The 25,346-nt window shown below is 44.6% G+C and overlaps 1 protein-coding gene and 1 long non-coding RNA gene across 11 annotated transcripts in view; both read left to right on the top strand.

Annotated features, from left to right (window-relative positions):
• The window catches only part of LOC310698484, a 219,114-nt gene that overhangs the window by 127,849 nt on the left and 65,919 nt on the right, over nt 1-25,346 (top strand). The gene's annotated exons all lie outside the window — the stretch shown is intronic.
• NTNG2 (netrin G2) overlaps nt 1-25,346 on the top strand; it is a 124,226-nt gene that overhangs the window by 71,722 nt on the left and 27,158 nt on the right. For 4 of the 10 annotated variants that reach the window (XM_083485556.1, XM_083485557.1, XM_083485558.1 and 1 more), the window contains exons 4-7: nt 8,655-8,827; nt 13,011-13,031; nt 15,303-15,368; nt 18,037-18,111. In XM_083485556.1, coding sequence (XP_083341682.1) covers nt 8,655-8,827; nt 13,011-13,031; nt 15,303-15,368; nt 18,037-18,111 — 335 coding nt within the window. Of the gene's footprint in view, nt 1-8,654; nt 8,828-13,010; nt 13,032-15,302; nt 15,369-18,036; nt 18,112-20,598; nt 20,671-25,346 lie in introns of all 10 variants that reach the window. The other 6 variants (XM_083485552.1, XM_083485554.1, XM_083485559.1 and 3 more) reach the window with 4 other exon arrangements.

Raw genomic sequence — 25,346 nt, 5'->3', positions numbered from 1 at the left:
AGCCAGGGTAAACTGAGCAAGATAGAATAGTGCTTTTCAACCAGTGTGCCGTGGCACCCTGGGGTGCCTTGAATGATGGTCAGGGGTGCCGCGGGCAACACTGGCCTCTGTCCCTCTTTCTTCTGATGCCCTTTTGCGTCTCTGCCTCCCAAAGGCTTGCACAGCTGTTTATTGCAGCAGCCCTGGCTATAAGCTCCGCAGGCAAATGGTGCTTCTGGGAGGCACCTCTCTTTGGGGCAGGGGGGGCAGCTCAGAGATCAGGGGCAGCAGCAGCAGCTGCCTGGAGCACTCCCAAGGAGAGGGAAGAGGGGAGGAGGCTGAGGGAACACTTCACAAGGGAGGGTGTTTGGGAAAATGGTGAAGGGCTGCCAGCTCTGCAGGCAAGGGGTGACATAACTGGGCTCCTGAGTTCCACAGGGGTGCCTTAGAAAGAATGTAGTTGGTTAAGGGAACCATCGACTCAAAAAGGTTGAAAACCTCTGAGATGGTCTAATTCAGCATAATGGTCTGATTCAGCATGAGGCAGCTTTCTATGAGTTCTTAAATAAGAGCAGGGATGCTTAATTTGCATTTTTAGGCTATAGAAATGATGCTGCTTTTCCTGTTTCCAAGCCCACATGTGTGTACCTTGGCTGGTAAGGTCAAGGGACCCCTGACCGTTAGGTCCAGTCGCAGACGACTCTGGGGTTGTGGCGCTCATCTCGCTTAATTGGCCGAGGGAGCCGGCGTACAGCTTCCGGGTCATGTGGCCAGCATGACTAAGCCGCTTCTGCTGAACCAGAGCAGCGCACGGAAATGCCGTTTACCTTCCCGCCGAAGTGGTACCTATTTATCTACTTGCACTTTTTTGGCATGCTTTCAAACTACTAGGTTGGCAGGAGCAGGGACTGAGCAACGGGAGCTCACCCCGTCGTGGGGATTCAAACCGCCAACCTTCTGACTGGCAAGCTCTAGGCTCTGTGGCTTAGACCACAGCGCCACCCATGTCCCTTCTACTTTGGCTAGTAGTCAGGCCAAATAAACTCAAGTTAAAGCAGAGCCTAAGACTGGTGCTCTAGCAAATGGGTGGTTTAGACAGGGATTGTGCGAAGGAAGCTGGGGAGGTAGAAACATTTCCTGAAGGGGACATCCCCATCAGGGGTTGTCAGTCTTGGCCTTTTGGAGCTGTTCTGCTGTTCCTTATTAAATAATGCATCCTGATTGATTGGTCTGAAAACTGCTGTGTTGTGGGGTCAGGTTGCACAGGTTATCGTTTTCTGATTAGATTGATGATTCTCAAAGGTCAAATTCAAAAAGCAATTCTCTGACAAGATTGATCCTTTGGATGAGGATACTTCCCACCACCCTGCAGATGGGGCCTGACAAAGAGAAATGGCTGACCTGGAGCTGCAAGGGATGGAGCAGGAAGATTACCTGGATATTCCTAATGCATTTTACAGATGGTGTAAACTCATGTCTGTCTTTGGGATGCTAGGTCAAACAGTGACCCTTGCAAGACCTTAGTTGCTGGAACAAGTTAAGCTTTGTAGAACTTCAGCTGCAACTCAGCTAAGCTAGGAATTGATATAGAGGAGAGAGCAAAAAATTAAACCTGCTGCTTTATCAAAAAGCATTTTTAAAAATTAATGTCCCCCATCCTTTTGAAATTTATTCAGGAATGTTATCATAATAAAATAAAAATTGCAAAATCACTTGCCTTGGTTGAGATGTTTAGTGAAGGGTGGGCAATAAATGTAATGAAAATAAATAAATAGTGAAGACTTTCACAAAGAAATGGGGGATAATCCATCTCTCCTCCCCCTCCCCCTCCCATACACCTGAATGAGGACTGAGCATTCTGATGATCAGAACAGTGATCATCATATGAAGAAGAAAAAAGGGGAAACTGGGAATGGGGGTGGATTGGAGTATCCTATCCATCCTGGTATGAAGGTGTATCCTCAGCAGTGAGGATACCCCTCCATACCCTAATTTTAAAGTACCTCTCCCTACCCTAGTCATCTGGAAGAAGTGTGGGTGTGAGTTCAAACTAGCCCTGCCTCTGACTTTCTTGGGTGCTCTATTCAAAGTGAGAATGGCATGTGGTTTGAGGGTGCTGGGCATTTTCTGGTCTTGAGACCCGGCAAATCCTCAGCCTCATCTCTATTCAACTTTGCCGCCCCTCTGATTCTCAAAAACAAACAAACCCTTTTCAGAAGCAGCTTGATAGCTCAGCTACAGGGCACAACTTTGCATACTGAAAGTCCCAGGTTCGGTCTTTGACAGTACCAGTCAAAAGTGTGGGAGTAGTCAAATTTCTAGAGAGGGGTTGTTTGTCCAGCAGTAGATAAACCTCTTGTTTCCTCCTGGGCTGGGACAAACTTCCTCTACATGTGACCAGAGGATAATATAATATAATAATATAATATAATATAATATAATATAATATAATATAATATAATATAATATAATATAATATAATATAATATAATATAACATAACATTATATCCTCTCCTGCCTCCTTGAACCTTCTCCCAAAAAGGAATTCTGGTTATCATGGCTGGAGTGGCGGCTGGAGTTGGGGTTGCACGGCAGGTTATGTTCACCCTCCATGCACAGCCCCTGGTCCTGCTTGGTGTGCACATGAGTGTGCCCCGGGCACCAGCAAAGGATGCAACACCACTCTGTAACCCCCACTGAACTCAATGGGACTTATTTCTGAGTAGACATGCATAGGATTGCGCTGTCAGTTTGTAATACTGATGTGACCCAATATATAGCAGGATTTCAAATATATCTTGGGAGTAAGTCCTAAGCAAACTGGAAGAGGCTGAAATGGACCTTATTGAGCTAAGGTGGACTGGTAGGCTAACTCCGTAGAAGGCAACTTCCTATGTTCATACTGCCCCTTGGTTTGATTTGTGCTTGCTTCTGTAAGTAGGACTTTTCTCCCTCTACATCCCTAGGTCCTGTACCACAGTGAAGAGATGATGACCTGCAGTGACCCACGCTAGTTTGCTTTCCCTCTATGTGTATGGGTTTTTTTTCCTTCTTCGTTTTTTTTTATTTAAGGAAATTGCAGTAAGAGACGAAGGCAATGTTCCGTGGGCGTTCAATAATTCAGAGAGTCAGGCTCTGTGGCACCTGAGCTCTGGTCATTGCCTATTCAAAAGGGTGAGGACAGTCGTGCAGAAAACTCTGATCTGTGGGGGCATAAGGAGAAAGCCGTCAGAACCCAGACATAGGGCTACCTTGATTTGTATAATCTGGCAGAGGGAGAGAGAGAGAAAGAGAGAACTTCACATGCGCGCACACACACCACTATCACTCCAGACTGCCATTTGCAGTAACCCACTCCCCAAGTATTTAAGTGTGATAGGTTTAAGCTATTTCCACTCTGTCCTTAGAAGCCCTTTCTGCAACTGGCTTTTGCTAGATATCTTGTTTGTTGGCCACATTTGCCAGCTCTTTGCTCCAGATATCAAATCTGTTCCACTTGCACCCCTTGGAGAACAAGTCCCCCGCTCCCGCCTCTGCTTCCCTGTGTTGGTTTTGGAGTGGAGCAGAACAAAGTGTCATCTGGTGAGTGAGAAGCAGGAGCGGGGGCTGCTCACCCAGCTTCTTCCTGGCCTACGAGTAAACAGTTGGTTGGAAAACAAGAGCAAGGATAAAAATAGCTCTGGCAGGGTTTCGGTTTTAATTAAAAAGTAATAATAATAATGAGGGACGCGGGTGGCGCTGTGGGTTAAACCACAGAGCCTAGGACTTGCCGATCAGAAGGTCGGTGGTTCGAATCCCCGCAATGGGGTGAGCTCCCGTTGCTCAGTCCCTGCTCCTGCCAACGTAGCAGTTCCAAAGCACGTCAAAGTGCAAGTAGATAAATAGGTACTGCTCCAGCGGGAAGGTAAACGGCATTTCCATGCGCTGCTCTGGTTCGCCAGAAGTGGCTTAGTCATGCTGGCCACATGACCCGGAAGCTCCCTTGGCGAGATGAGCACTGCCACCCCAGAGTCGGTCACGACTGGACCTGATGGTCAGGGGTCCCTTTACCTTAACAACAACAACAACAACAACAACAACAACAACATTGAGGTGTGGCCAGGCTTTGCTGTATCCAAAACCTTAGAGAGTGTGTCAAAAGAAAGGTCCACTCACTGACTATTCATGGTGTTGAGTGCTGATTTTGGTCTTAAGTGATTTTGGCAAAGGAGTTGGGGTAAAAACATAGTAAGTAACACAAGCTATGAAACAGGGTAGCTGCTGTTTAAGCTACCCAGAACTTTTTCTGGAAACAAATAATCTCTAGTTCTCAGTCTGTCCATTTGACCCTTGTGATGGACGCTGTTGAGAATATTCTAATGAAATCCTTTCAGATAAGCATGAGCTTCACTAGAAGATGATACCAAATCAGGCTGTGGATCCAACTTGCAGAGTATCATCTAAAACGACCAGAAGCAACTCTGCGGAGTTTCAGATGGGAACCTTGCAATTTGAAAAAAATAAATAAATAAAAATCCATTCACGTTTAAGGCAATCCTACGTAATTTGTACTTTAAGCAACAATATGGGAACTAAAATGTAGGCAATCCTTAAAAATTCACACATCTCCAAATTTTGCAGGGCAGTTCCCCAGACAAGTAATGTGTACAAAAATGCATATACAGTGGTGCCCTGCAAGACGAATGCCTTGCAAGACGGAAAACTCGCTAGATGAAAGAGTTTTCCGTTTTGGAGGTGCTTCGCAAAACGAATTTCCTATGGGCTTGCTTCGCAAGACGACAATGTCTTGTGAGTTCCTGCTGGTTTTTTTTCCTCCCCCCACTTTTTCTAAGCTGCTAAGCCGCTTATCAGCTGATCCGATCAGCAGATAAGCCGCTAAAAGCCGCTAATAGCGCTAATCCTCTAATCCGTCAATGGGCTTGCTTCGCAAGACAAAAAAACTGCTAGACGAAGAGAATCACAGAATGGATTCTTTTTGTCTTGCGAGGCACCACTGTACTTGGAAAAATGTACATAAATACGCTTATTTTAGTAAAAATAACACACAGTCAAATGTATTATATTAGTGAAAAATGCTCTGCAAAAATGTGAATATTAGGCCAAACTGCATACAAACATGTGAATACTAGGATAAATTCACACTAAAATCCTGTTAAATGAGACCCATTTAAAAATAAATGAATGAATGAATGGCAAACTGACGTGGAAATGTAATAACCAAATTTAATATTAGAAGCATTAAAAACTGAGAAATCAGAATTGGCAGATCTGCCTATCCCTAATTGCAGTGTAGGTGCCAGTCAGATTTCTAGGGGGAGAAAGCGTTCCATAGCCAAGCTTCTCTCACAGAAAAGTAACTGCTCAATGGCAGCAGAGTGAGTGATGCTCAGGTGTTGTGGGAAGACAGGTAAACTCCCAAATCTTGTTAAATTTTGAAATGAGTCTTCTTAGTGGAAACAGACAAAGGAAAACAAAAGGAAAAAATCACCAGTCGGTAATTTTGTTTCTTACGTAAGCTGGAGATATACTGTACAATTGGGACCAACAACAAAATATTGCAGCATGGAACGTTCTCTTCAGCATCCTTCTTTAGGTTACTCCAAGTCACGTTCATTCCCACCCAGTTTTCCATTTCTGCTCCACCTGCTTCTCTGACCCTCAGCCAGCATTTATCGGCCACAATGAACACTTGGTCTGCGTTGGGTTTATTGGACTTCTCCCTAGTACTTTTTCTAAAGATTTATTGTACTTACGCAAACTGTAGTGGTGCTCCAGGGCAGGAGCCCCAGATTGTGAGCTTTCATTTTCATTTTAAAGTCAGTTTCTAGCCCTCCTAGAAAGAACATTGTGGGGCAAAAAATTGTACAGTGTACCTCTGGTTACAGACTCTTCAGGTTACAGACTCCGCTAACCCAGAAATAGTACCTCGGGTTAAGAACTTTGCTTCAGGATGAGAACAGAAATTGTGCTTCGGCGGTGTGGCAGCAGCGGGAGGCCCCATTAGCTAAAGTGGTACCTCAGGTTAAGAACAGTTTCAGGTTAAGAACGGACCTCCAGGACGAATTAAGTTTGTAACCAGAGGCACCACTGTACCTTCTAAGTGATTTTTGTGACATGAGAGTGGTGTGACTGCCTTGTATATTAATCCTGGAAACTGAGGAATATTCCCTTTTGTTATTAGACAGCAACAGCATGTCTAACAGCATGTGTGTGTGTGAGAGAGAGAGTGTGGGAGAGAGAGAGAGAGAGAGAGAGAGTGGCGTAGCGTGGGGGGTGCAGGGGGGCCGGCCGCACTGGGCGCAACATCTGGGGGTTAGGGTTAGGGGGCGCAAATCCACGGGTTAGGGGGCGCAAATTACTTGCCTTGCCCCGGGTGCTGACAACCCACGCTACGCCACTGGAGAGAGAGAGAGAGAGCGTGTGTTGGATAGTGTTCCATAATCAGGACCTGCAGGACATAGCTGGCTTCCCATAAGGGTGTCGGATGTAGTTGTCTCTCTCCTTTTGTTATATGCCCCGTCTCCCCCATGGCAGCCATTTTGTAGCTTTTGCCCCCAGCACTCTCTCAAAATACAAAATTTGCCCACTAGTCCAAAAAGGTTGGCAACCCTGGCATACAAGATAGTCTTTGCTCTGGTTCCTCCAGTCTCTGCTTCTTCCATACACACACCCCAATGCCAGTTTATCCTATAATGCACCAATGTATTTTTGGCAAGAGTGGTTTCATTGGTGCCAGCTTGCACCTACAATGGAGGGTGCCAATGTCATGTGACACTGTGACATTGCATGCGCGATGTTATGCAACATCATGACTCCCTGTGTGTGATGTCGCACAGCATCATGACATCCCATGCGCAACGCTGGCACTGGATATAGAGAGGGCTCAGCCCCCTCCTTAGCTTCGGAACAGGCTAAAGTGCTTCCACCCCCAGGAGCCAGCACCCCAGAAGGACCTTGAGTGCTAGAAACTAAACTCTTCTTTCTTGGGAAAGATGTGTACATAATTTATAAGCTTGTTATGAAATTCCCATGGAAACCTTGGTGGAATGCCTGCAGCTTACAATAGCATTCCTAATTGAAATTTAAACAAGGATTTAGTTAAACCCCACCATGGTCAACTGGGAGAGCGCTTAGGGTGTAGCTGCCCCAACTTCACCTACTGTTTTTAACTTCTGCCCGAAGAGTATTTCAGGATTTCACTTCTTCCCCCTGCCCCTTGCTTAAATGTGTGTTTATATTTTTGCACACCTTGAGCCCAATTGACACCTGCTTGTTGTGTATGGGTAGTGCTGTTTTAGCTATGTAAGGACTGACACTCAGTGTCTGAATAATAGAGGGAATGGTTTTTATTTATTACACTTCTATACTGAAGTTATATGGGTGGTTTACAATAAATTATCCTTGCTTCTTTCATGTTTTCACTTCTTTCTCTCTTTATTTACTCCTGCCTGTCTCTTACCATTAAACTAGCCATGAACACTGGAGCATTAGGTTATATCCCACTTTCAGGAACCTTTAAGAAGCCAAAGTGCTGTGTGTGTGGATCTATTTTGAACTGAACATGATTGACTATTAACAACTCCAGCCAGCCTTGGAAATGGAGAAGCAATTGTAAATGGGCCCTGAGTTGTAATGAGAGGCATTCTCTGATCGTTACTTGCATATGCATTGATTATTTGATTTGGAACATCAATTATCTGTGTAAAAGGCTTTGACTCTAAAGAAGCTCATGTGTCAAACATGAGAAGGTAATGGAAGGACTTAAAAGTTGACATGGATGGAACAAGTGAATGGAACAAAAATCGAGTCCAGGGAGGGAAGGCAGAAGGCTGCACGACTTGTACTTTGTGTCTGTGTTAGTACTGTGCCAAAAAAAATTTCTCTGTCCTTTTTTACCATTTGCCATCCATTAATGAAAAAAAGAAATTGCACTATAGAACTTGTTATACACTATCACTTCTTCTGCAAATGGGACTTTGGTGCTGATCTTCACATGAAGGCCCATAAAATATCAAAGTTTTCACCTGGTGCAAAAAGACACACGCAAGCACACAAAAAGCTGGGTGTACCTGTTTTCTCCCTCTAAACATTTATCTAGCACCTGCAGCCTCCCTAGCTGCCTATGATTCCTGCTATGAAAAAAGCCCATCAGAGGAGTTACCTCATGATTTTCTCCTCGGGCTTTGATTGAAACATGGACACCTGGGGAGGGCGCAGGTTACATGCAGCTGGTGTGATTATTTGTAGAATGAAAGAAAGGACACCTGCAGAACCCCTTGACCACTTCAAAAGCAAGATAAGCACATAACTGCCCCCCCACACACTGCACTTGTAAGAATGACACTGAAATTTTCACTCCTGCTTTGACCATTTTCAAGTTGAATTTCTTTTCTCATTGGTTAACAGAGAACAGTAAAATAAACAAAACAACTGAAAAACAGAAAAATGCAGCACAGCACTGTCTTTAATCCATCACCTGTTTTCGTCACAGTTCAGAAATTGTGGCGTTTTGATGAATTTCTAATGCTTTTATATTGTAATGTTTCTGTGATGTGTCCATGGCTTTTTGTCAGCTGAAATTGAAAAAGAGCATTTATACATTTTTAAAGACTTCAATGGATGAATAAAATAAGAGCCAATCGCAGCCAGTCTGTCTCCTCTGCTCCTCTTGTAGGTGTAAATGCAACCTCCATGCCAATCTGTGCACCTTCAAAGAGGGAAGCCTCCAGTGTGAGTGTGAGCACAACACAACCGGTCAGGACTGTGGGCGATGCAAGAAGAACTTCCGCAGCAAGTCTTGGCGGGCAGGATCCTACCTGCCCCGCCCCAATGGCTCTGCTAATGTCTGTAAGTAGCTGTGCAAAACTGTGCTGATTTTATCCTGCCCCCTCCTCTCCCTCAAGTGGTCTTTCTGCATTGGTGGTACTGCTGAGCACCAGTCCTGTTCGGAACAGGGTCTGCAGGGAGTATCAGCAATGCTTAGCCACGGACTAGGACCATGGATAGCTGCCCAGGCTAGAATCAGGTATAAAAATATATCTAAGTCTTCCACGGAAAATGAAAACAACAACAAATGGTACAAAAAAATAAAATAACAAATACAAATTGCTAGGCAGTGATTATTGATAATTACTAGCTCTGGAAACCACAGATGGAGGGAGTGCTCTGGTGCTCAAATCCTGCTTGTGGGCTTCCCATGGGCATCTCAGGATGTTGAACTAGATGGACCACTGCCTTGTTCCAGCAGGCTTTTCCTACGTTTGTATGATCTTATATTTGTGTGTGTGTGTGTGTGTGTGTGTGTGTGTGTGTGCATGTGGATAGACTAGATAGATAGATAGATAGATAGATAGATAGATAGATGATAGATAGTTCTCCTTTTTTTAAAAGATATTTATTGACGTTTTATATAATAAAACAATCTTCACAGAAAAACAGAAAAGAAGAAAAACAGTAAACATTATCACAATCAAACAAAAACAAAGGAATACACTAAGAAACATAAAAAAGATAGAAAAAGAGAATTTTAAAAAACAGAAAAATCCAATTTTTTACTTATTGCTTTTATAACCTTCTTACCTGACTTCCTCACATCTCCCTTTTCTGTGTTCCCCTTTACACAATCATGTTCAGCAGTTCCTTACCCTCTTTCAAATCTTGTTCTATGTTATACATTTCAGCCTATTATGTCTCCAATTTTCCTTTCCTTTTAAGTTGATTTTTGCCTGATTCTTTATAACTTAATCCTTTTATATCATTTTATTTAAATTTGACATAATATTGTTCTGATTTTCTTTTTCACCCTTATTCTTTTAAAACATTTCTTACATATTCCTTTTAACTATGTCACTAATGCCATATTATCTTTATATCCTGCATCAATTTAACATTTCAAACATTTTACAATGTTTTTGCAAATAGTCTTTAAACTTCTTCCAGTCCTCTTCCAGATAGTTCTCCTTCTGACACACTTCCCTACGCAACACTTCCAAGGCCGTGGTTCTCACCCAGGGCCCCAACAAACTCACAGATATCACCCCTCAGAATCCCACCACAAGGAGGGTTCCTAGAACCTGCTATCATCACCCTGCACCACATTCACCCCAAACATTTAAAGCCCTATCTTAAATACTCACAGCTTCCTCCAAATAATTCTGGGAGTTGTAGTTTGTTAAGGGTGCTGAATGCTCTTAGGAGACTCTTCTCTTCCCCCACAGAGCTACAGTTTCTACAGTAGTTTAACAGTCAATCCCTCTTCCCAGAGAACTGTAGCTCTGTGGGGGAAGAGAAGAGTCTCCTAAGAACATTCAGCACCCTTAACAAACTACAGCTCCCAGGATTCTTTGGGGGAAACTATGACTGCTTGAAGCAGTATCATAGGGATTAAAACGCATGGTGTGAATGTGACCCTAGCCTCTCCCACTAAGGTTTATGAGCAGGTACCCAGGTCTGATGGAGCGTCCGCAGGTTGGCCACCACTGGGTCCCGTTCAGCACTCAAATCAGTGGTACTGCACAAATCCAGTTCCAGGTGACAGCAGATTTGGTTTGGTGAATTTTCCAGGGGGTCCAAAGGATGGTAAATAGGACTCCCCTCTGCTCACAGTTCTGCACTCCTCTCCTCCTGCCTTTGTCATGGTGGAAGAGCAACTGCCACACCACTGGCTTTTTAAGCATCCTAAAGCATTTCCCAAAGATGCCACATTTTGTTCTGTCCTTCCTTCCCACCTTTGAGTGAAAATGTATCGGCTTTAGGGTGATCAAAGCAGAAATCCAGTCTCAAAAGGCCATGACAGGAACGCTTTGTTTTTGCCAGGAACTTGAAGACGTGGGCCCTTTGAAAGGGAACAAACTTGTCAGCTGCTGCTGAGTGCCTACGGTCTTTCAAAGGAGCGACAGAGAGCTTTTTTGGTGCTGACAGGCACCAGGAGCTGCTGGCTCCCCATTATTCCATTATGCTTGCTTCTCACACTCAGAACACAGAGCCCAGGTGTCCTGCATAGAGCCAGAGTCTGCAAGCTCAGGGCATGGGTGTCTACAGGGATTTTTCTAGGGCGTGTGCAAAGCCAGAACACTGAAACAGGTGGAACAGGCTAGTCTCACACAAAATTTGAGAAGAATGGTGCCCATGCATTTTGCCTCATAACTCAGGCTCAACAAATGCAAGGAGCTCATTATTATTATTATTATTATTATTATTATTATTATTGAAAATTGGGAATCTGCAGGTTATGTTTCATGGGGGGGGCGGGGAGGACTTTCCTACCTTTCTCTTCACCTGTGAATGGCCATAGCTCAGTTTCCCTGTGTTAGATAAACCAAAGGAAATGAAGACGGGACTCCTGGTCCTCTAATAGTTGCTTCGCACATATAATTGTGGCAGACCTGTCTATATTAACCCTGCCATGTAGAGCAAAAATCCAAGCTTAGGAGTTTGCAAAAGCCTGGGCCAAAGTACGTTTTCAGGAGGTGCCTAAAACTGAGACTGCTGCTTCTTTGAAGGTCAAGACTGCAGGGGTCAGCAAACTTTTTCAGCAGGGGGCCAGTCCACTGTCCCTCAGAACTTGTGGTGGGCCGGATTATATTTTTTTTGGGGGGGGGGAAGGAACAAATTCCTATCCCCCACAAATAACCCAGAGATGCATTTTAAATAAAAGCACACACTATACTCATGTAAAAATACCAGACAGGCCCCCCAAATAACCCAGAGATGCATTTTAAATAAAAGCACATACTCTACTCATGTAAAAACACGCTGATTCTTGGACCATCCATGGGCTGGATTGAGAAGGTGATTGGGCCAGATCCGGCCCCCGGGCCTTAGTTTGCCTACCCATGGTCAAGAGAGTCATTACAGTCAAACCCTGCAGCTCAACCCACAAAACAAAACTTTTGTTCAAGTTCTTGGTCTTGATGTCACTGGGTGACATCTCAGCCATTCACAAGGTAGTTTCTTAGCCTCAGTCACCATCTGTAACATGGGAACAACAGCCTGTTGTGAAGACAAAGGTGGTAAGAGTGAGTACTGAGATGAATGCTCTCTGTGTCTGATTGTCTCCTCAGTTACTGTGATTTTGCAGGTGTCAAACCCTCCGCCAAGTCTTTAACCCAATATGTTTTGTAACACTACTCAGCTATTTACAGTTACCATATCCCCATGGTTTTTCACTTCTGCTGCTGTTTTACTATCCCCCCCCCAATTGCTTCCTTCACATAACCCCCCCCTCCGCACCCCCCCAACCAACCAATCAACCAACCAACCAACCAGGGATCACATACTGGCTTTGATGACTTCACAATTATATCTAGGCAACTCCGTTTAGCTAGGTGCTGTCATGAAGAGCAAAATAACTTACTGGTATAAAGGAAATAATTTTTATATTATTTACATGAGCACTGCAATTCTAATGAAGCATTCTGCAAAACTGCCTGTCCCTTCTCTACCCACCCACCCACACCCCACATTCTAGCTGAGCACTAGTAAGAATTGTACAGTCATACTTCATGTTGCGTCCACTTCATGTTGCGTCTTTTCGCGTTATGTCCTGCAGCAACCCAGAAGTAACGGAATGGGTTACTTCCGGGTTTTGCCGCTCATGCATACGCAGAAGCGCCAAATCGTGCCGCGCACCTGCGCAGACACAGCGCTTTGAGTTGCGGGCATTTCACGTTACAGACGGGCCTCCAGAACAGATCCCGTCCGTAAGACAAGGTACCACTGTACTAAACTTCATGCACTTGAAATGTGACTTATTAGTAATAAGCTGTTATGCCAAAACTGACAAGTATATATGACCCTACCCGGACACAGGGCAAAGTAAAAGAGCGCTAATAAGTTAGGTTATCAGTTGGCTGATCCCAACAGGTCACTGCAGGTTACCTGGGTGCAAACCCCACCTCTGTGTTTTGCCCTGTGCCAGCTGCCTTGACATCCGTGTGCTTATGAGCAAGCTTCCTGTTAATTAGCACCATGCCCTTCTTTGTATTTGCTGACCCTCTTTTTTCCCCTTGCCCTTCTTCTTTTCTTCCAGGTGCAGCTCCAAACTTTGGCAGTAAGTAGAAAATGAAACTTGAAACTCTGGGATTTGACGTGTTTGGTGCATGGTCCCTGTGCACGTTCCTTGATGGGGAGAAAGAGCGGCTGTTTTCACTGTCCATTAGCACCTTCCGGGCAATATGTCTGCTCCTCTAATTGTGCCTCATTTCCCATCCTGTCAAAAGAACCTCCTTTGACTTCAGTAACCTCATTGTCTCTGCTGCTCTGGCATGTTTTTCCCTCCCCATGAGGTTTGTTAGAACAGCAGAAGGGAAGGAAATAAAAGTGTGTGCGTGTTACCAAAATCACCAGTGGATGCCGTGAACTTTTCCCCTCAAGTATCACAGGCAGGACATTAAGTTCTCGCTGCCACTAGGAGAAAATTGTGTTAAGATTTTTCAGCTACAGAATCTGGTCTCTTTCACTTTCATTAGACTAAGGTGTGCCGTGGTGTGTGTGTGTGTGTGTGTGTGTGTGTGTGTGTGTGTGTGTATTAGGAAGATATATCGGGACATTTCAGCTGAGTATATGGACCTACTTTTTCCACACAACATATAGTTAAACTATGAAATTCACACTCACAAGATATGGTAATAGTCACCAACTTGGATGGCTTTAAAAGAGAATTAGGCAATTTTATGGAGAATTAAGCTATTGATGGCTACTACCTCTGCTGGCAGAGTCAGTATGCCTCTGAATGCCAGTTGCATTGGACACAATCCATTGGGTTCAAATAAGTGGATAGCAATCAATTCCATGCTCACAAATGAGCTCAATAATACTTACTTCTGAGTAGGCATGCATTGGAATGTACCGTAAGTGTGTATTGTTGATATGGCCCAAGATACTGCTGGAAAGGCTTAGTACTTTAAATATAACTTGAGAAAAAGTCCTGAGAAAACTATCCTATGGTTTCTTTCTCCTCTCCCCATCCCAATCCTTATTTTTGTTTTGTTAGCAAATGAACGATCAAAGCGAGTTACTACCACAAAAGCTACTACCACTACAACTCCCAAAACCACTTCCACCACCACCACTACTACTACCACTACTACCACCACCACTACTACTACCACTACTACCACCACCACTGCTGCTCCTCCTACTACTACCACTACCACTGCTGCTCCTCCTACTACTACCACTACCACTGCTGCTCCTACTATTACCACCACCACACTTGTTACAACTCAGCAGCCAGGTGGGTGCCAAGCTGTAGTTTGCTAGGCACAAGCTCCTCATCCCCTTACTTGCTCATGTAGATCTACTAGAGCTGATTCTGCTGTTCAGTCTTCCGTCGCCCCCTCCCTTCTGCAACAGCTTTGTATGCTGCTTCACTATGTTAAGTAGCAACAAATAATGCCATAGAAGGATGACTCTAGCCTCGCTAGCTTGCCTCTTCACTTGCCTTGTAGGTGTGGATTGGGGTACGTGGGGGGGGGGATTACATTGTGCTTCTGCTCAGTTCTTTCCATTTGTCAGCAAAAGTGCTTGTTTGTTTTCAGACCTAATTAATACAGAGAAGGGCATTGGCAGGACAGCACACATTAATAATGTGCAGCTTCTTTTCCTTTAGGGCTGCAGCTGCAGTAACGCCTTAAAAAATGGGTGCTATGATGAGATGGGTGAAGGGGTGGGTGCTCTGGTGATGTGGTAAAAGGGCAGATGTTCTGATAAGGTGAGCGAAATAACAGATGCTCTGATGAGGTGCAGGGCCACAGGTTAGCCACCACAATTTAATGTATCTAGCCATCAGTCTGAAACAGTGCCTCTGGTTCAAGTACCCATTTCGACCGTGAAGTTCATTAGGTGGCCAGTCATTCCCTCTTAGCCTTACCGGCTTCACAGTGACACCTCCTAGATCTTCTTGGAGAACACTCAAGATATAAATATAAAATATAAAGTAATATCCCACAATCCTTTGAAATGCCCAGGAGTTCTGTAGCAGTAATTCTGAGTTGTACTGTTAACATGTGAACATCATTGATTAAAATTTGCCCTCGCCAGTTAGTCAACTGAAACCTGAGCTGATTAATCTACAAGTTGAAGTGGTTAATTTTATAGCCCTGCTAACTCAGGAATTATCTATGAGACGTTGTACAGATGGTTATACTGTGCTTTAAGTTTCTCCAGAATTTTTCATGCTAGTCTTTTCCTAGGGAAGAGTTTCAAACACTGCTGAGAATCTTTCTCTGTACTTTCTCTTTTAATGTGTGTGTGTGTGTGTGTGTGTGTGTGTGTGTGTGTGTGTGTGTATGTGTATGATTCTTTTGTACCCTCTGAGCAGCCACTGTTAAGCAACCAGCTGATCTCCCTCCTTCTGTGTCTGTGCAAGAGGCAGAGATAAAAACAGGTATATTTTACAGATAGCTTGATGCTCCTAGTTCCTTAGCTAGTGCTTGCTTTTCTGCAGTACACCCAAAAGCAACAATAAACCAACCCCAAGGCAGCCCCAGACTGCATAGTATGGGAAACAGAGAGACCTTCCCATTGCCAGCCATTTTCTGGGTTATGTTGTTGTTTAAAAAAAGCAAATGCGGCTTCGGAAGCTATTTCATTAGACCAATGGTGGTAAGGAGGAGGTGCTTAAACCTTTATCTTCCCCTACCCCTGCTTTTTGCCTTTCAAGGAAAAAGAGCTATCTATTGGCAGAGGTGGGTATGGGGGCCAAGGACTCACAGAGTCATATAAAGGTTGATCCCTTACAGAATATGGGGCACTACTCCTCCAACCTCAGCCACCCTACACCTGCCCGTTTTCTTATTTATAACCAGTCCAGGGGGTAGCAGAATTGTCTGCCAATTTCCTCCTCCTTACTCACAGTTTTGCCCTTGCAGAACTCAGCAGGGAGGAGGATGGAGACAATACTAGTTGGCTTTGCCTGCCTTCCACTCCAACTAGTCTCAGTGGGCATCAGCCAGTACTGAACCAGAGGAGTTGTGGTGGTAAGAAGGCACATGAGGGCAGGCCGAGGATTCTGAGACAGTGCCTCACTCACCCTTATGGACCAGCCTTCATTGCTGATAGCCCTGCTAGGTTGCTTAGGCACTAGCACCTGCCTGGGGGAGCCAGGCACTGGTACCGACCCTGGCCCCAGCTGCTCCCATCTCCATCTCTGCCATTCGCTCATGCTTGCCTGATTGCAATGTAAAACCATCCATGAATGTCACCGAGACACAAGGCTAAACATCTCAGGATAAAGTGAATTAATAATTCCCCCTGTTCTGTAAAAGCTGAACCAGTGGAGGTGTGTGTGAATGACTAAAAAGCAAAATGCCTCCGGGGTGACTTTTTATTGTGACTCTAATTAAGCCCTTGCCAATTTGACGGGGGCTGTCATGGTACTCTGATTTAACGCCCTTATTAATATCAATTGGCTTCTGTCTCCCATTTCAACAGGACACGATCTGTTATCCACCTTTAAAGTGTGGCTTTAAAAAAATGAAAAAAAGTTTTTTTAAAAAAAAATATGAAAAAGTATATCCCTCTAAATTGTTTATGATCCAGCCATACTGGCAAGAAAATTACGTTTCTGTCGTTTCAGATTTTTCAGCTGAACACACTTCTTGACCCCGTCTCCTTCCACATTCCTCCTTAGGTTACTTAAATTGAGTTTTGGTTTTTGTTTTTTGTTTTGTTTTTCAAATTAATCCCTTTTCTGCCACTCCTTTTTATATTTTTGAGCAGAGACTGATAGCCCATAAAATTGATGTGGGGAAAGTACTGGCTGCCGAGTAAATTCTTTTGTCAGCGTTAGAGATAGGGGAGAAATTTGGTTAGGTTCTCATTTAAAGCCAAATTTGTCAAATTTTCAATTTCTGAAACAATACAATAACCAAAACACAGGCATCCTTCAAAATTCATAATTATATATAAAAAAAATTGCCAGGCAGTTCTACAACCAAATAATATTTACACAAATGCATATGTTAGGGCAAAGTGTGCCTAAAAATAAATATATTAATGAGATAAACATATAAAAACGCATCATATTGTGAGAAATTGCTTGCAGAAATGCCTGTATTAGTCAAAACTACATATAAAAATCTGTTCTAAGGGAAATTCACACTAAAATGCTGGGGGAAATTCCATTAGGGGTTTTAAAAAGAAAAATTGCAAGTTGCTGCAGAAATGTTGGATAGCCAAATTTAAGATTGGGGAAAATAAGAAATTGATTATTCCATCCGTTGTCAGAGATGACCAGATCCTTGCATCCCTAGTCAGAGGTGACAGGATCCAAAGGTCTCTCTTTGTGACTTCCCACATGCTACTTGTGGATTGAGCATTAATAGCACTTGATTACATTCTGGGAGCAGGTGTAGGCAATTCATATTTTGCCCAGCAACCCAGCTCTTTCCTGGTGTTGGTGTTGCTGGAGTGTGCAAGAAGAGATGCAGCCTTGTGCATCATGGGATATGGCATGGGTACATTTGGCAGTGAATTGTAGCTGAGCCACTGCCCCTCCTTGATATACATGGCCGCTGCTGTGGCATATGAAACATGTAGTTCTTTTGGGAGGGTGCCACCACGTTTCTGGGAAAAACTGGAATCCAGTGGGTTCCACCATGGTTCCAGTGACTTAATCATCATTGTAGGGTGCACTGTCCACCACATCAGCTCAGGAGGCTTCTGGGAGTGCACATTTCCCCTGTTCTGTAAAAGCTGAGCCAACAAAGCCTCCATGGATCAACAAAGCCTTTGCTGGATTCTGCTTAGTTTCTGTGGCTGAGCTGGGCCTCTCTGGAATCAGATTCTGGATTCCCATTTCTGGGTGTCTAGTGGAATTCAGAAGCTTGTGGTCTCATCTACTTCCATCTACAGGCAGCTTTAGGGTACGAGCAGAGTTTGTGCGGGTCCAGATGGCCTCACTACAAAGGGAAAGACTTTGCTATAGGGAAGTCAGAGTGGATTTTCATCACCTAAAGCACCTGGTGTAATATTTCTTGAGCCATCCATAAGACCCAAGTAGCAATGCTTTAAATCCCTAGCATAATACAGCTCTCCTATATTGCTTTTGCAAGAAACAACCAGCTCTTCTGGCGTGGCCCCCTTGCAAGCCAGCTCCTCCCCGGCCAAGACTGATGCAGGAACTGAAGGTAGGAAATACTCTGCTGAGACAAGCTGTCATAGCTAGCGCCCCACTGTCTCGGGGTGATGCTTAGGAGCTGCTTCAGCATATAGTAGAAATGGAGGAGAATTTTGATTCAGTTTGCATTTAAAGGTGAAGGGTTGTTGCCAGTGCTAATCCTACTCAGAGTATACCTATTGAAAATAATGGACATGCTTAACTTCTGTCCATTCATTTCAGTGGGTCTGCTTGGAGTTGGCTAGAACACGAACTCACAATTAACACTTTCTGAAACGACACACAAACCCAAAGGTAGCCATCCTTCGGAATTCTCACTTCTCCAAATTTTGCAAGATGGCTTTCCGGCCAAGTAATGTAACAAAAATGCATATACCAGAGGTAAAGTATGCATATAAATGCATATATTTGTGAAAACAATATACGGAAATGCATTGCTTTAGGAGAAATTGCATTGCTAAAAAAGTGCATATTGGTTGAAATTGCATCGGATATTAGGAGAAATTTGCACTAAAATGCTGATGCATTTTCATTAGGGGTTGGGGAATTCACAGACTGAGATAGAAATGTAAAGAACTGAAATTCAGATAGGAAAAGTGAGAAGCTGAAGTTGACATATTTGGCCACACCTGATAACTGTTAGGACACCTGCTTTGCTTTCCATGTGTTAACTCTTGCTTTCCACAGACACCCCCCCCCCCAAAGTGCAGGGCTTGATTCTTTTGTGTGGTTTCAACTGTGCTCTGCACACACAGATGGTGAGATGGGATTGAACCTCAGGGTTTTGACAGATGCATCTAAGGAGAGTGGTGATTAATAGCAGAAGTGACTGTTCTCAGCTCACTACTGTGGTGATATGAGAAGGCCATGGAAACCAGGCAGTTGTATATAGTTTGTATATAGTTGCTTGTGCAAAGAGAAACCAGTGTGGTATGTAGATTAGAAGTTGTTTAGAGCATAGGGCAATTCCCTACACCCAGTCTGTTGTATGTTTTCTGCTTGCCTGAAATGTGCATGACTGACATTGGTTCACAGAGACCTAAAAATCACTGTTGGGGTTGTTTGTTTATTTATTAAAGTATCAGCAATGATACCCGCCCCTTGCCCTTCCAAGTTTGTGCTATGGCGCTTTCTGTTCTAGGACAAGAACATGAGAAGCTTCCTTACACCAAGTCAGATCATTGGACCCATCTAGCTCAGTATTGTCTACACAGCCTAGCAGCAGCTCTCCAGGGTTTGAGGCAGGAAACACTTCCAGTCCTTCCTGGATATATATCAGGGATTGAAACTGGGACCTTCTGTGTGCAAAGCATATACTCTGCCACTGAGCTACATGGCCCCTTTCCAAATAAGAACACAAGGAGCTGCTTTGTAGTGAGCCAGACCATTGGTCAACCAAGCTCAGTATTGTCTACACAGCCTAGCAGCAACTCTCCAGGGTTTGAGGCTGTGGCCTCTGCTGAGGGTTGAACCTGGGACCTTCTGCATGTCAAAAAAAAAAAAAAAGAGCAGAAGGCAGAAAAGCTTACTGTCCCCTGGTGTAGGTAGACATGAGTGTACAAGGTAACAGTTGCATCATCTATATTGAGCACTGTCTTGTAAGAAAGGAAGGACAAGAATCCAATCCGGTGGAGAAGGAACAGGGCTGGCCCTCCCAGTAGGCAAAGTGAGGCAGCTGCCTCAGGCGGCATAGGTTGTGGATCAGGGAGGAGTCAATAATAAGGTGTTTTGAGGCCACTGCTGTGTGTTCCACACTGCCTTCTCTATATGTCCTCAACTCACCTGATATACTCACCTTGGAGGCAGTAATGGCAGACTCTGTCCCATTGCTGCTAATCTTGCAGTAAGGTACAACTGACATTATGGTCAGTTCTTATACAAGGAAGAAACAGGTGAGTGGGCACCATCTTGTTTCTGCACCTCAGGTAGCAAAATGCCAGGGGTCCCCCCTGCCCATCTTAGGCTTTAAATAATTTTTTTGCAAAGGCATAAAAAATTACCAGCATATGGTCACATCCATAGCATGCATTTAAAGCACATGACTCTCCCCCTCCCCAAATCCTAGGAACTGTGGTTTGTTATGGTGCTGGGAATCGTAGCTCTGTGTGGGTAAACTACGGTTCCCAGGGTTCTTTGGGAAAAGCCATGTGCTTCAGTTGTACGGCGTGGATGTGACTCAGTCTCAGGCCATATACACACCATTTATTTAAAGCACATAATTTCCCCCCAAAGAATCCTGGGAACTCTAGTTTACCTCTCACAATTCCCAGCAGCCTTAACAAGCTACGCTTCCCAGGGTTCTTGGTGCACATGTGCCTTAAATGTATGGTGTTTATGCAGACTAGGTCATTATCTCTCAAACTCCATCTCTACCTCTCTCTTTACCCATCCCAGCTATACGTGAATTCTGCTTCTAAGTAGTCTTTGGGAGTCTTTTACAATAAGCCACAGTACTGCCTTAAAATGAAATATTCTTTCCAACTGCTGAAACACCAAGCTGTTAGGAGCTCAGCGAGACCAGTCATGAAACCCAAGCCTGCGCCAAGGGAGCCTCCCGAAAACATCCAAGGTAAGGTCTGACATTCATAGCCAACGTCAAGAGGGCTGGTGGGCATCAGGCAGGCAGGAGTTTTATTCTTGGCTTGTTCCAAACAATATCAACTGGAGTGTGAAGCCTGTCACAATAGGTAGCCTTTCACAAATACCTATATGCAAATCGACATTGGCCTCCACTCTTGCAGCCAGTATGGCTCTGAATACCTGTTTCTGGGAATTGCAAGTGAGGAAAGTGTTGGTGTTGTACTCAGGTTCTGCTTGTTGTCTTCCCACTGGGGGTATCTGGTTGACCACTGAGAGACTAGAATGCTGGACTATAGGGGTCTTTTGGCCTGATCTAGCAGCCAGGCTCTTCTTATGTGCTTGGATTGGAATGCTGTGTATCGTTCTGGGTGTCATGATTTTGAAAGGGTATTGTAGAGCTGGAAAATGTACAGAAAAGGGCAACAACCAAAAATGATGAAGGGGATGGAGCAAGCTGCCTGACAAGGAAAGGTTAGCTCAGGAGGGAAAGGCAAAATAGGTGGAGCATATTAGAGGCATACAGAAAGTGGACATGAAGATGTTCTTTCCCTCTTGCATAATGTTAGATACTACAGGGTTATTATCCAGTGAGGCTTAATGCTGGGGGAAAGGAAAGTAAAGGTAAAGGGACCCCTGACCATTAAGTCCAGTCGTGGCTGACTCTGGGGTTGCGACGCTCATCTCGCTTTATTGGCCAAGGGAGCCTGCGTACAGCTTCTGGGTCATGTGGCCAGCATGACTAAGCCGCTTCTGGCGAACCAGAGCAGCACACGGAAACGCCGTTTACCTTCCCACCAGAGTGGTACCTATTTATCTACTTGCACTTTGACATGCTTTTGAACTGCTAGGAGCAGGGACCGAGCAATGGGAACTCACCCCGTTGCGGGGATTCGAACCACCGACCTTCTGATCGGCAAGTCCTAGGCTCTGTGGATTAACCCACAGCGCCACCTGCGTCCCTTACCTTTGCTTAGTGCATAGCTAAATAATGGAGTTTGCTCTAAGGTGTAGTGGTGGCAAACAACCTCATTGTCTTTAAAGGCAGGGTAGAAAAATCATGGAGGAACATGGTAGCGCATGGAGTTCTTATAGGTGAACTTGAACTGCCTTATTTAGAAAAACGAAACTTACTAAATGTTATACTCTAAAACTTAGAAAGAAAGGGAGGGGGTGCTTCTCAAGGTGACTGCTTGACAGCTTTTTCGTGACTATTAAGTCCATTTCTGGTTTCATTAAGCCTACCCCTCAATCTCAAAACATAACATAACAAACATGGGAATCTGCCTTATACTAAGTCTGGTTACCCCAGTATAATCTACTCCAACTTTTCCCAAGTGGTGCTCTCCAGATGTGGTTGGATTCCAACTCCCATCAGCCTCAGCCAGCATGCCCAACAGCCAGGGTGGTGGTTAGTGGATTGCAGCAACATCCTGGGGTGGGGGGGGAGAACCAAGTTGGTGAAGCTTGGTCTACTCTGACCAGCAGTGGCTCTCCGGAGTCTCAGACATCTGGTAGCTGATCTTTTTACAACAGACCTAGAGGGATTATATCTGGGGCCTTCAGCATGCAAAGTGCATGCTTTGCCATCATGCTATGGAGACCCCTCCTCCTAAGCCCCTTTCCTCAGACCATCTGCGAGGGAGAACAAACAGCACTGAGTGCAAAAAGGTGGCATAGTTGTGGCACAGCCAGTTGCTGAAACATGGGATGAAAATCTTTAATTAGAAGCTCTTTTACCCAGGGCATCCAGGAACACCGCCCCTCCCACAAGCCAATCAGAGGGCGAGAGTAATTAGGCTAATATGCCATCCTGGTTTGACACAGTTAAACCTAATTAGTTGATCCTGTGATTCTTAACCCTTCTTCTCCCACATCCCCTTAAGCCTTAAGGGCTAAGACAGCTCAAGGCTCCAGAAAGCTTTCCTCTCCCGGTTGGTTCAAACCTGGATGTCAAGTTGCAAAAGTGAAAAGGGTGGAGAGAGAATAGCTTTTAAAAATAAGATGTAAAGGAAAGAAAAATGGCTCAGTGGCACCTGTGCAGAGCAGGTGGGGGAATAAACACAGGTAGAAATGTGACGTTAGCAGACATTTCTCTTGCCACAATTCTCATACATTCATTAACTCTCTCTCTCTCTATATATATATATATCTCCTGCTTGCTTGCTCGAAAGAAAGCCTCTAAGTGAGTTACAAAGAGCAATCTAAAATATGCATTAAAAATACTAACAAAGGTAAACATTTAAAACAAATTGACATAATTTTTTAAAAATCAAAACATAAATCAGCAATTTTAAAAGAATGACACATAGTAAAATTACATATTAAAGCCCACCTTGCCAAAACAAACAAAGATGGTTTTAATTAGCAAGCATTGAAAACAATGCAGCAAAGTTGTCTGCCTAACATCAACAGGCAGGAGATGCTAAGGATTGAACCTGGAACAGCCTTGATGCAAAATGAATGCTCTACCAATGAGCAGATGCTCTACTTCTGAGTCCTGCATCTGAGTGCACAATTCCTTGAGCCTTGCTCCAGGTTCCCCCACTAAAAAGGTAAAGGACCCCTGACAGTTACATCCAGTCACGGATGACTCTGGGGTTGCAGCGCTCATCTTGCTTTACAGGCCAAGGGAGCGGGCGTTTGTCCACAGACAGTTTTTCCGGGTCATGTGGCCAGCATGACTAAGCCACTTCCGGCAAACCAGAGCAGCACACGGAACTGCGGTTTACCTTCCCGCCAGAGCAGTACCTATTTATCTACTTGCACATTTTTGGCGTTCTTTCGAACTGCTAGGTTGGCAGGAGCTGGGACCGAACAACGGGAGCTCACCCCATTTCGGGGAATCGAACCGCCAGCCTTCTGATCAGCAAGCCCAAGAGGCTCAGTGGTTTAGACCACAGCACCACCCGTGTCCCTTTCCCCCACTAAGGCTGATATAATTAACAGGGATGTGTGACAGGGTCTTTTTGGTGGAGGCCCAACAGTTGTGGAACTCCCTCCCATGTGAGATCACTAATATCCTTTTAGGCAGGCAGGTCAGGCATTTCCATTCTGCCAGGTTTTTAATATGTGTGAATTTTATCTGCTTATGTTCTTGTGCCCCCCCAACTCATGTTTTATGGTGGCTGAAATTGCTATTTTTACTTATTTATTATTATTGTAAATTTGAAGTGCGGTTTTATTGTCCCGCAGGCACTTCTTAGAACCAAGAGGTGATATAGAATGGTTTAATGAATAATTAAGAGGAAATAAAATAAGAGGCTCCATGCCCTCACCCAAAATTCTTCCACCCCCCTGCCAAAACTTGAGGGATCAGACAGGGTATTACTTGAATGGCAGAGAAATTCCCCATTGGCACAATTTTGACTCTTTTTGTTGGGCTTGGCAGACAGATGTTTATTCCAGCACCCCAGCTGGGGAGTCTGGAGTTTTATGTGCTGTAACATCCCAGCTTTTTAGTCCACAAGCGCCCAACAGCAGGATTCAGAGCAAAAGAACTGCCAGGCTCTGATCACTGGATGATCAAATACAACACAGAGACAAGGATTGGCAGGACAGTTGCTATGGCAACGTCCAGGTAGTAAGGCTTTCTTTGCCCTCCCGTGGATTGGAGCCACCTGGCTCAGAAGGCGTCCCATGGTCCACCTGTTTCAGAGCTGTCAGGGGTCAGAGGGATATCAAGTCTGGTTCATGCCTTCGTGCTGCTTTAATTTCCTCTGATCTCGGAGGCTGTGTGAAATGAGGACAAGGGCTCCGGGCACAAAGGCATGGCATCCAATGGCCAAACACAGAAGCTTGGCATACTTGGAAGACAGAAACCGTAACTGCTGGTGGCTTTGCAATCCCTGCAGATGCCAGTTATTTTTGCCCTGCAGTCATTTTGGGAGTCTTACATGGGAACATAGCAAGCTGCCTTATCTTAAGTGAGGCCATTGGAAAATCCAGCTCAGAATCACCTGTGATGAGGGGAATCAGCTTTCCAGGTTTTCAAACGGGGGATATTCCAAGCCCTAACTGGATATACAGTGGTACCTCAGATTACAGGTGCTTCAGGTTACAGACGCTTCAGTTTACAGACTCCACTAACCCAGATATAGTACCTTGAGTTAAGAACTTTGCTTCAGGATGAGAACAGAAATTGCACGGCGGCAGCAGGAGGCCCCATTAGCTAAATTGGTACCTCAGGTTAAGAATAGTTTCAGGTTAAGAACAGACCTCCGGAACGAATTAAGTTCGTAACCCGAGGTACCACTGTACTGGGGGTTGAACCTGGGACCTTCTGCATGTAGTCTAGATGCCTATCACTGAACTACAACAATAAAAAAGAAAACTAAGAAGAGATGTACTCCAGAGAGGTTGGGCCTGCATGAGATAGCTCAGTTGGTAGAGCACGAGACTCTTAATTTCAGGGTCATGGTCGAGCCCCACATCAGATTTCTGCATTGCAGGGGGTTGGACTAGATGACCCTTGTTGTCCCTTCCAACTTTACAATACCATGAGTACATGATTGTTCCCAGAAACCAGAGCCACCAGCTCTGGTGCCCAATATTCCCCAGAAATTCTCTGCCACCCAGGGATAAGGGAGAAATTTGGCTCAGTCAACGGCAAATGTGCCTAATTTGAATGCCCTGAAACAAGTCACAGACTGAAGCAGCCATAGAAAT

Source organism: Podarcis liolepis (assembly GCF_965112155.1).
Source record: "Podarcis liolepis genome assembly, chromosome: Z".
Classification (NCBI taxonomy): domain Eukaryota; kingdom Metazoa; phylum Chordata; class Lepidosauria; order Squamata; family Lacertidae; genus Podarcis; species Podarcis liolepis.
The sequence above is the reverse complement of the archived record's forward strand: the minus strand, read 5'-3'. Positions and strand labels throughout refer to the sequence as shown.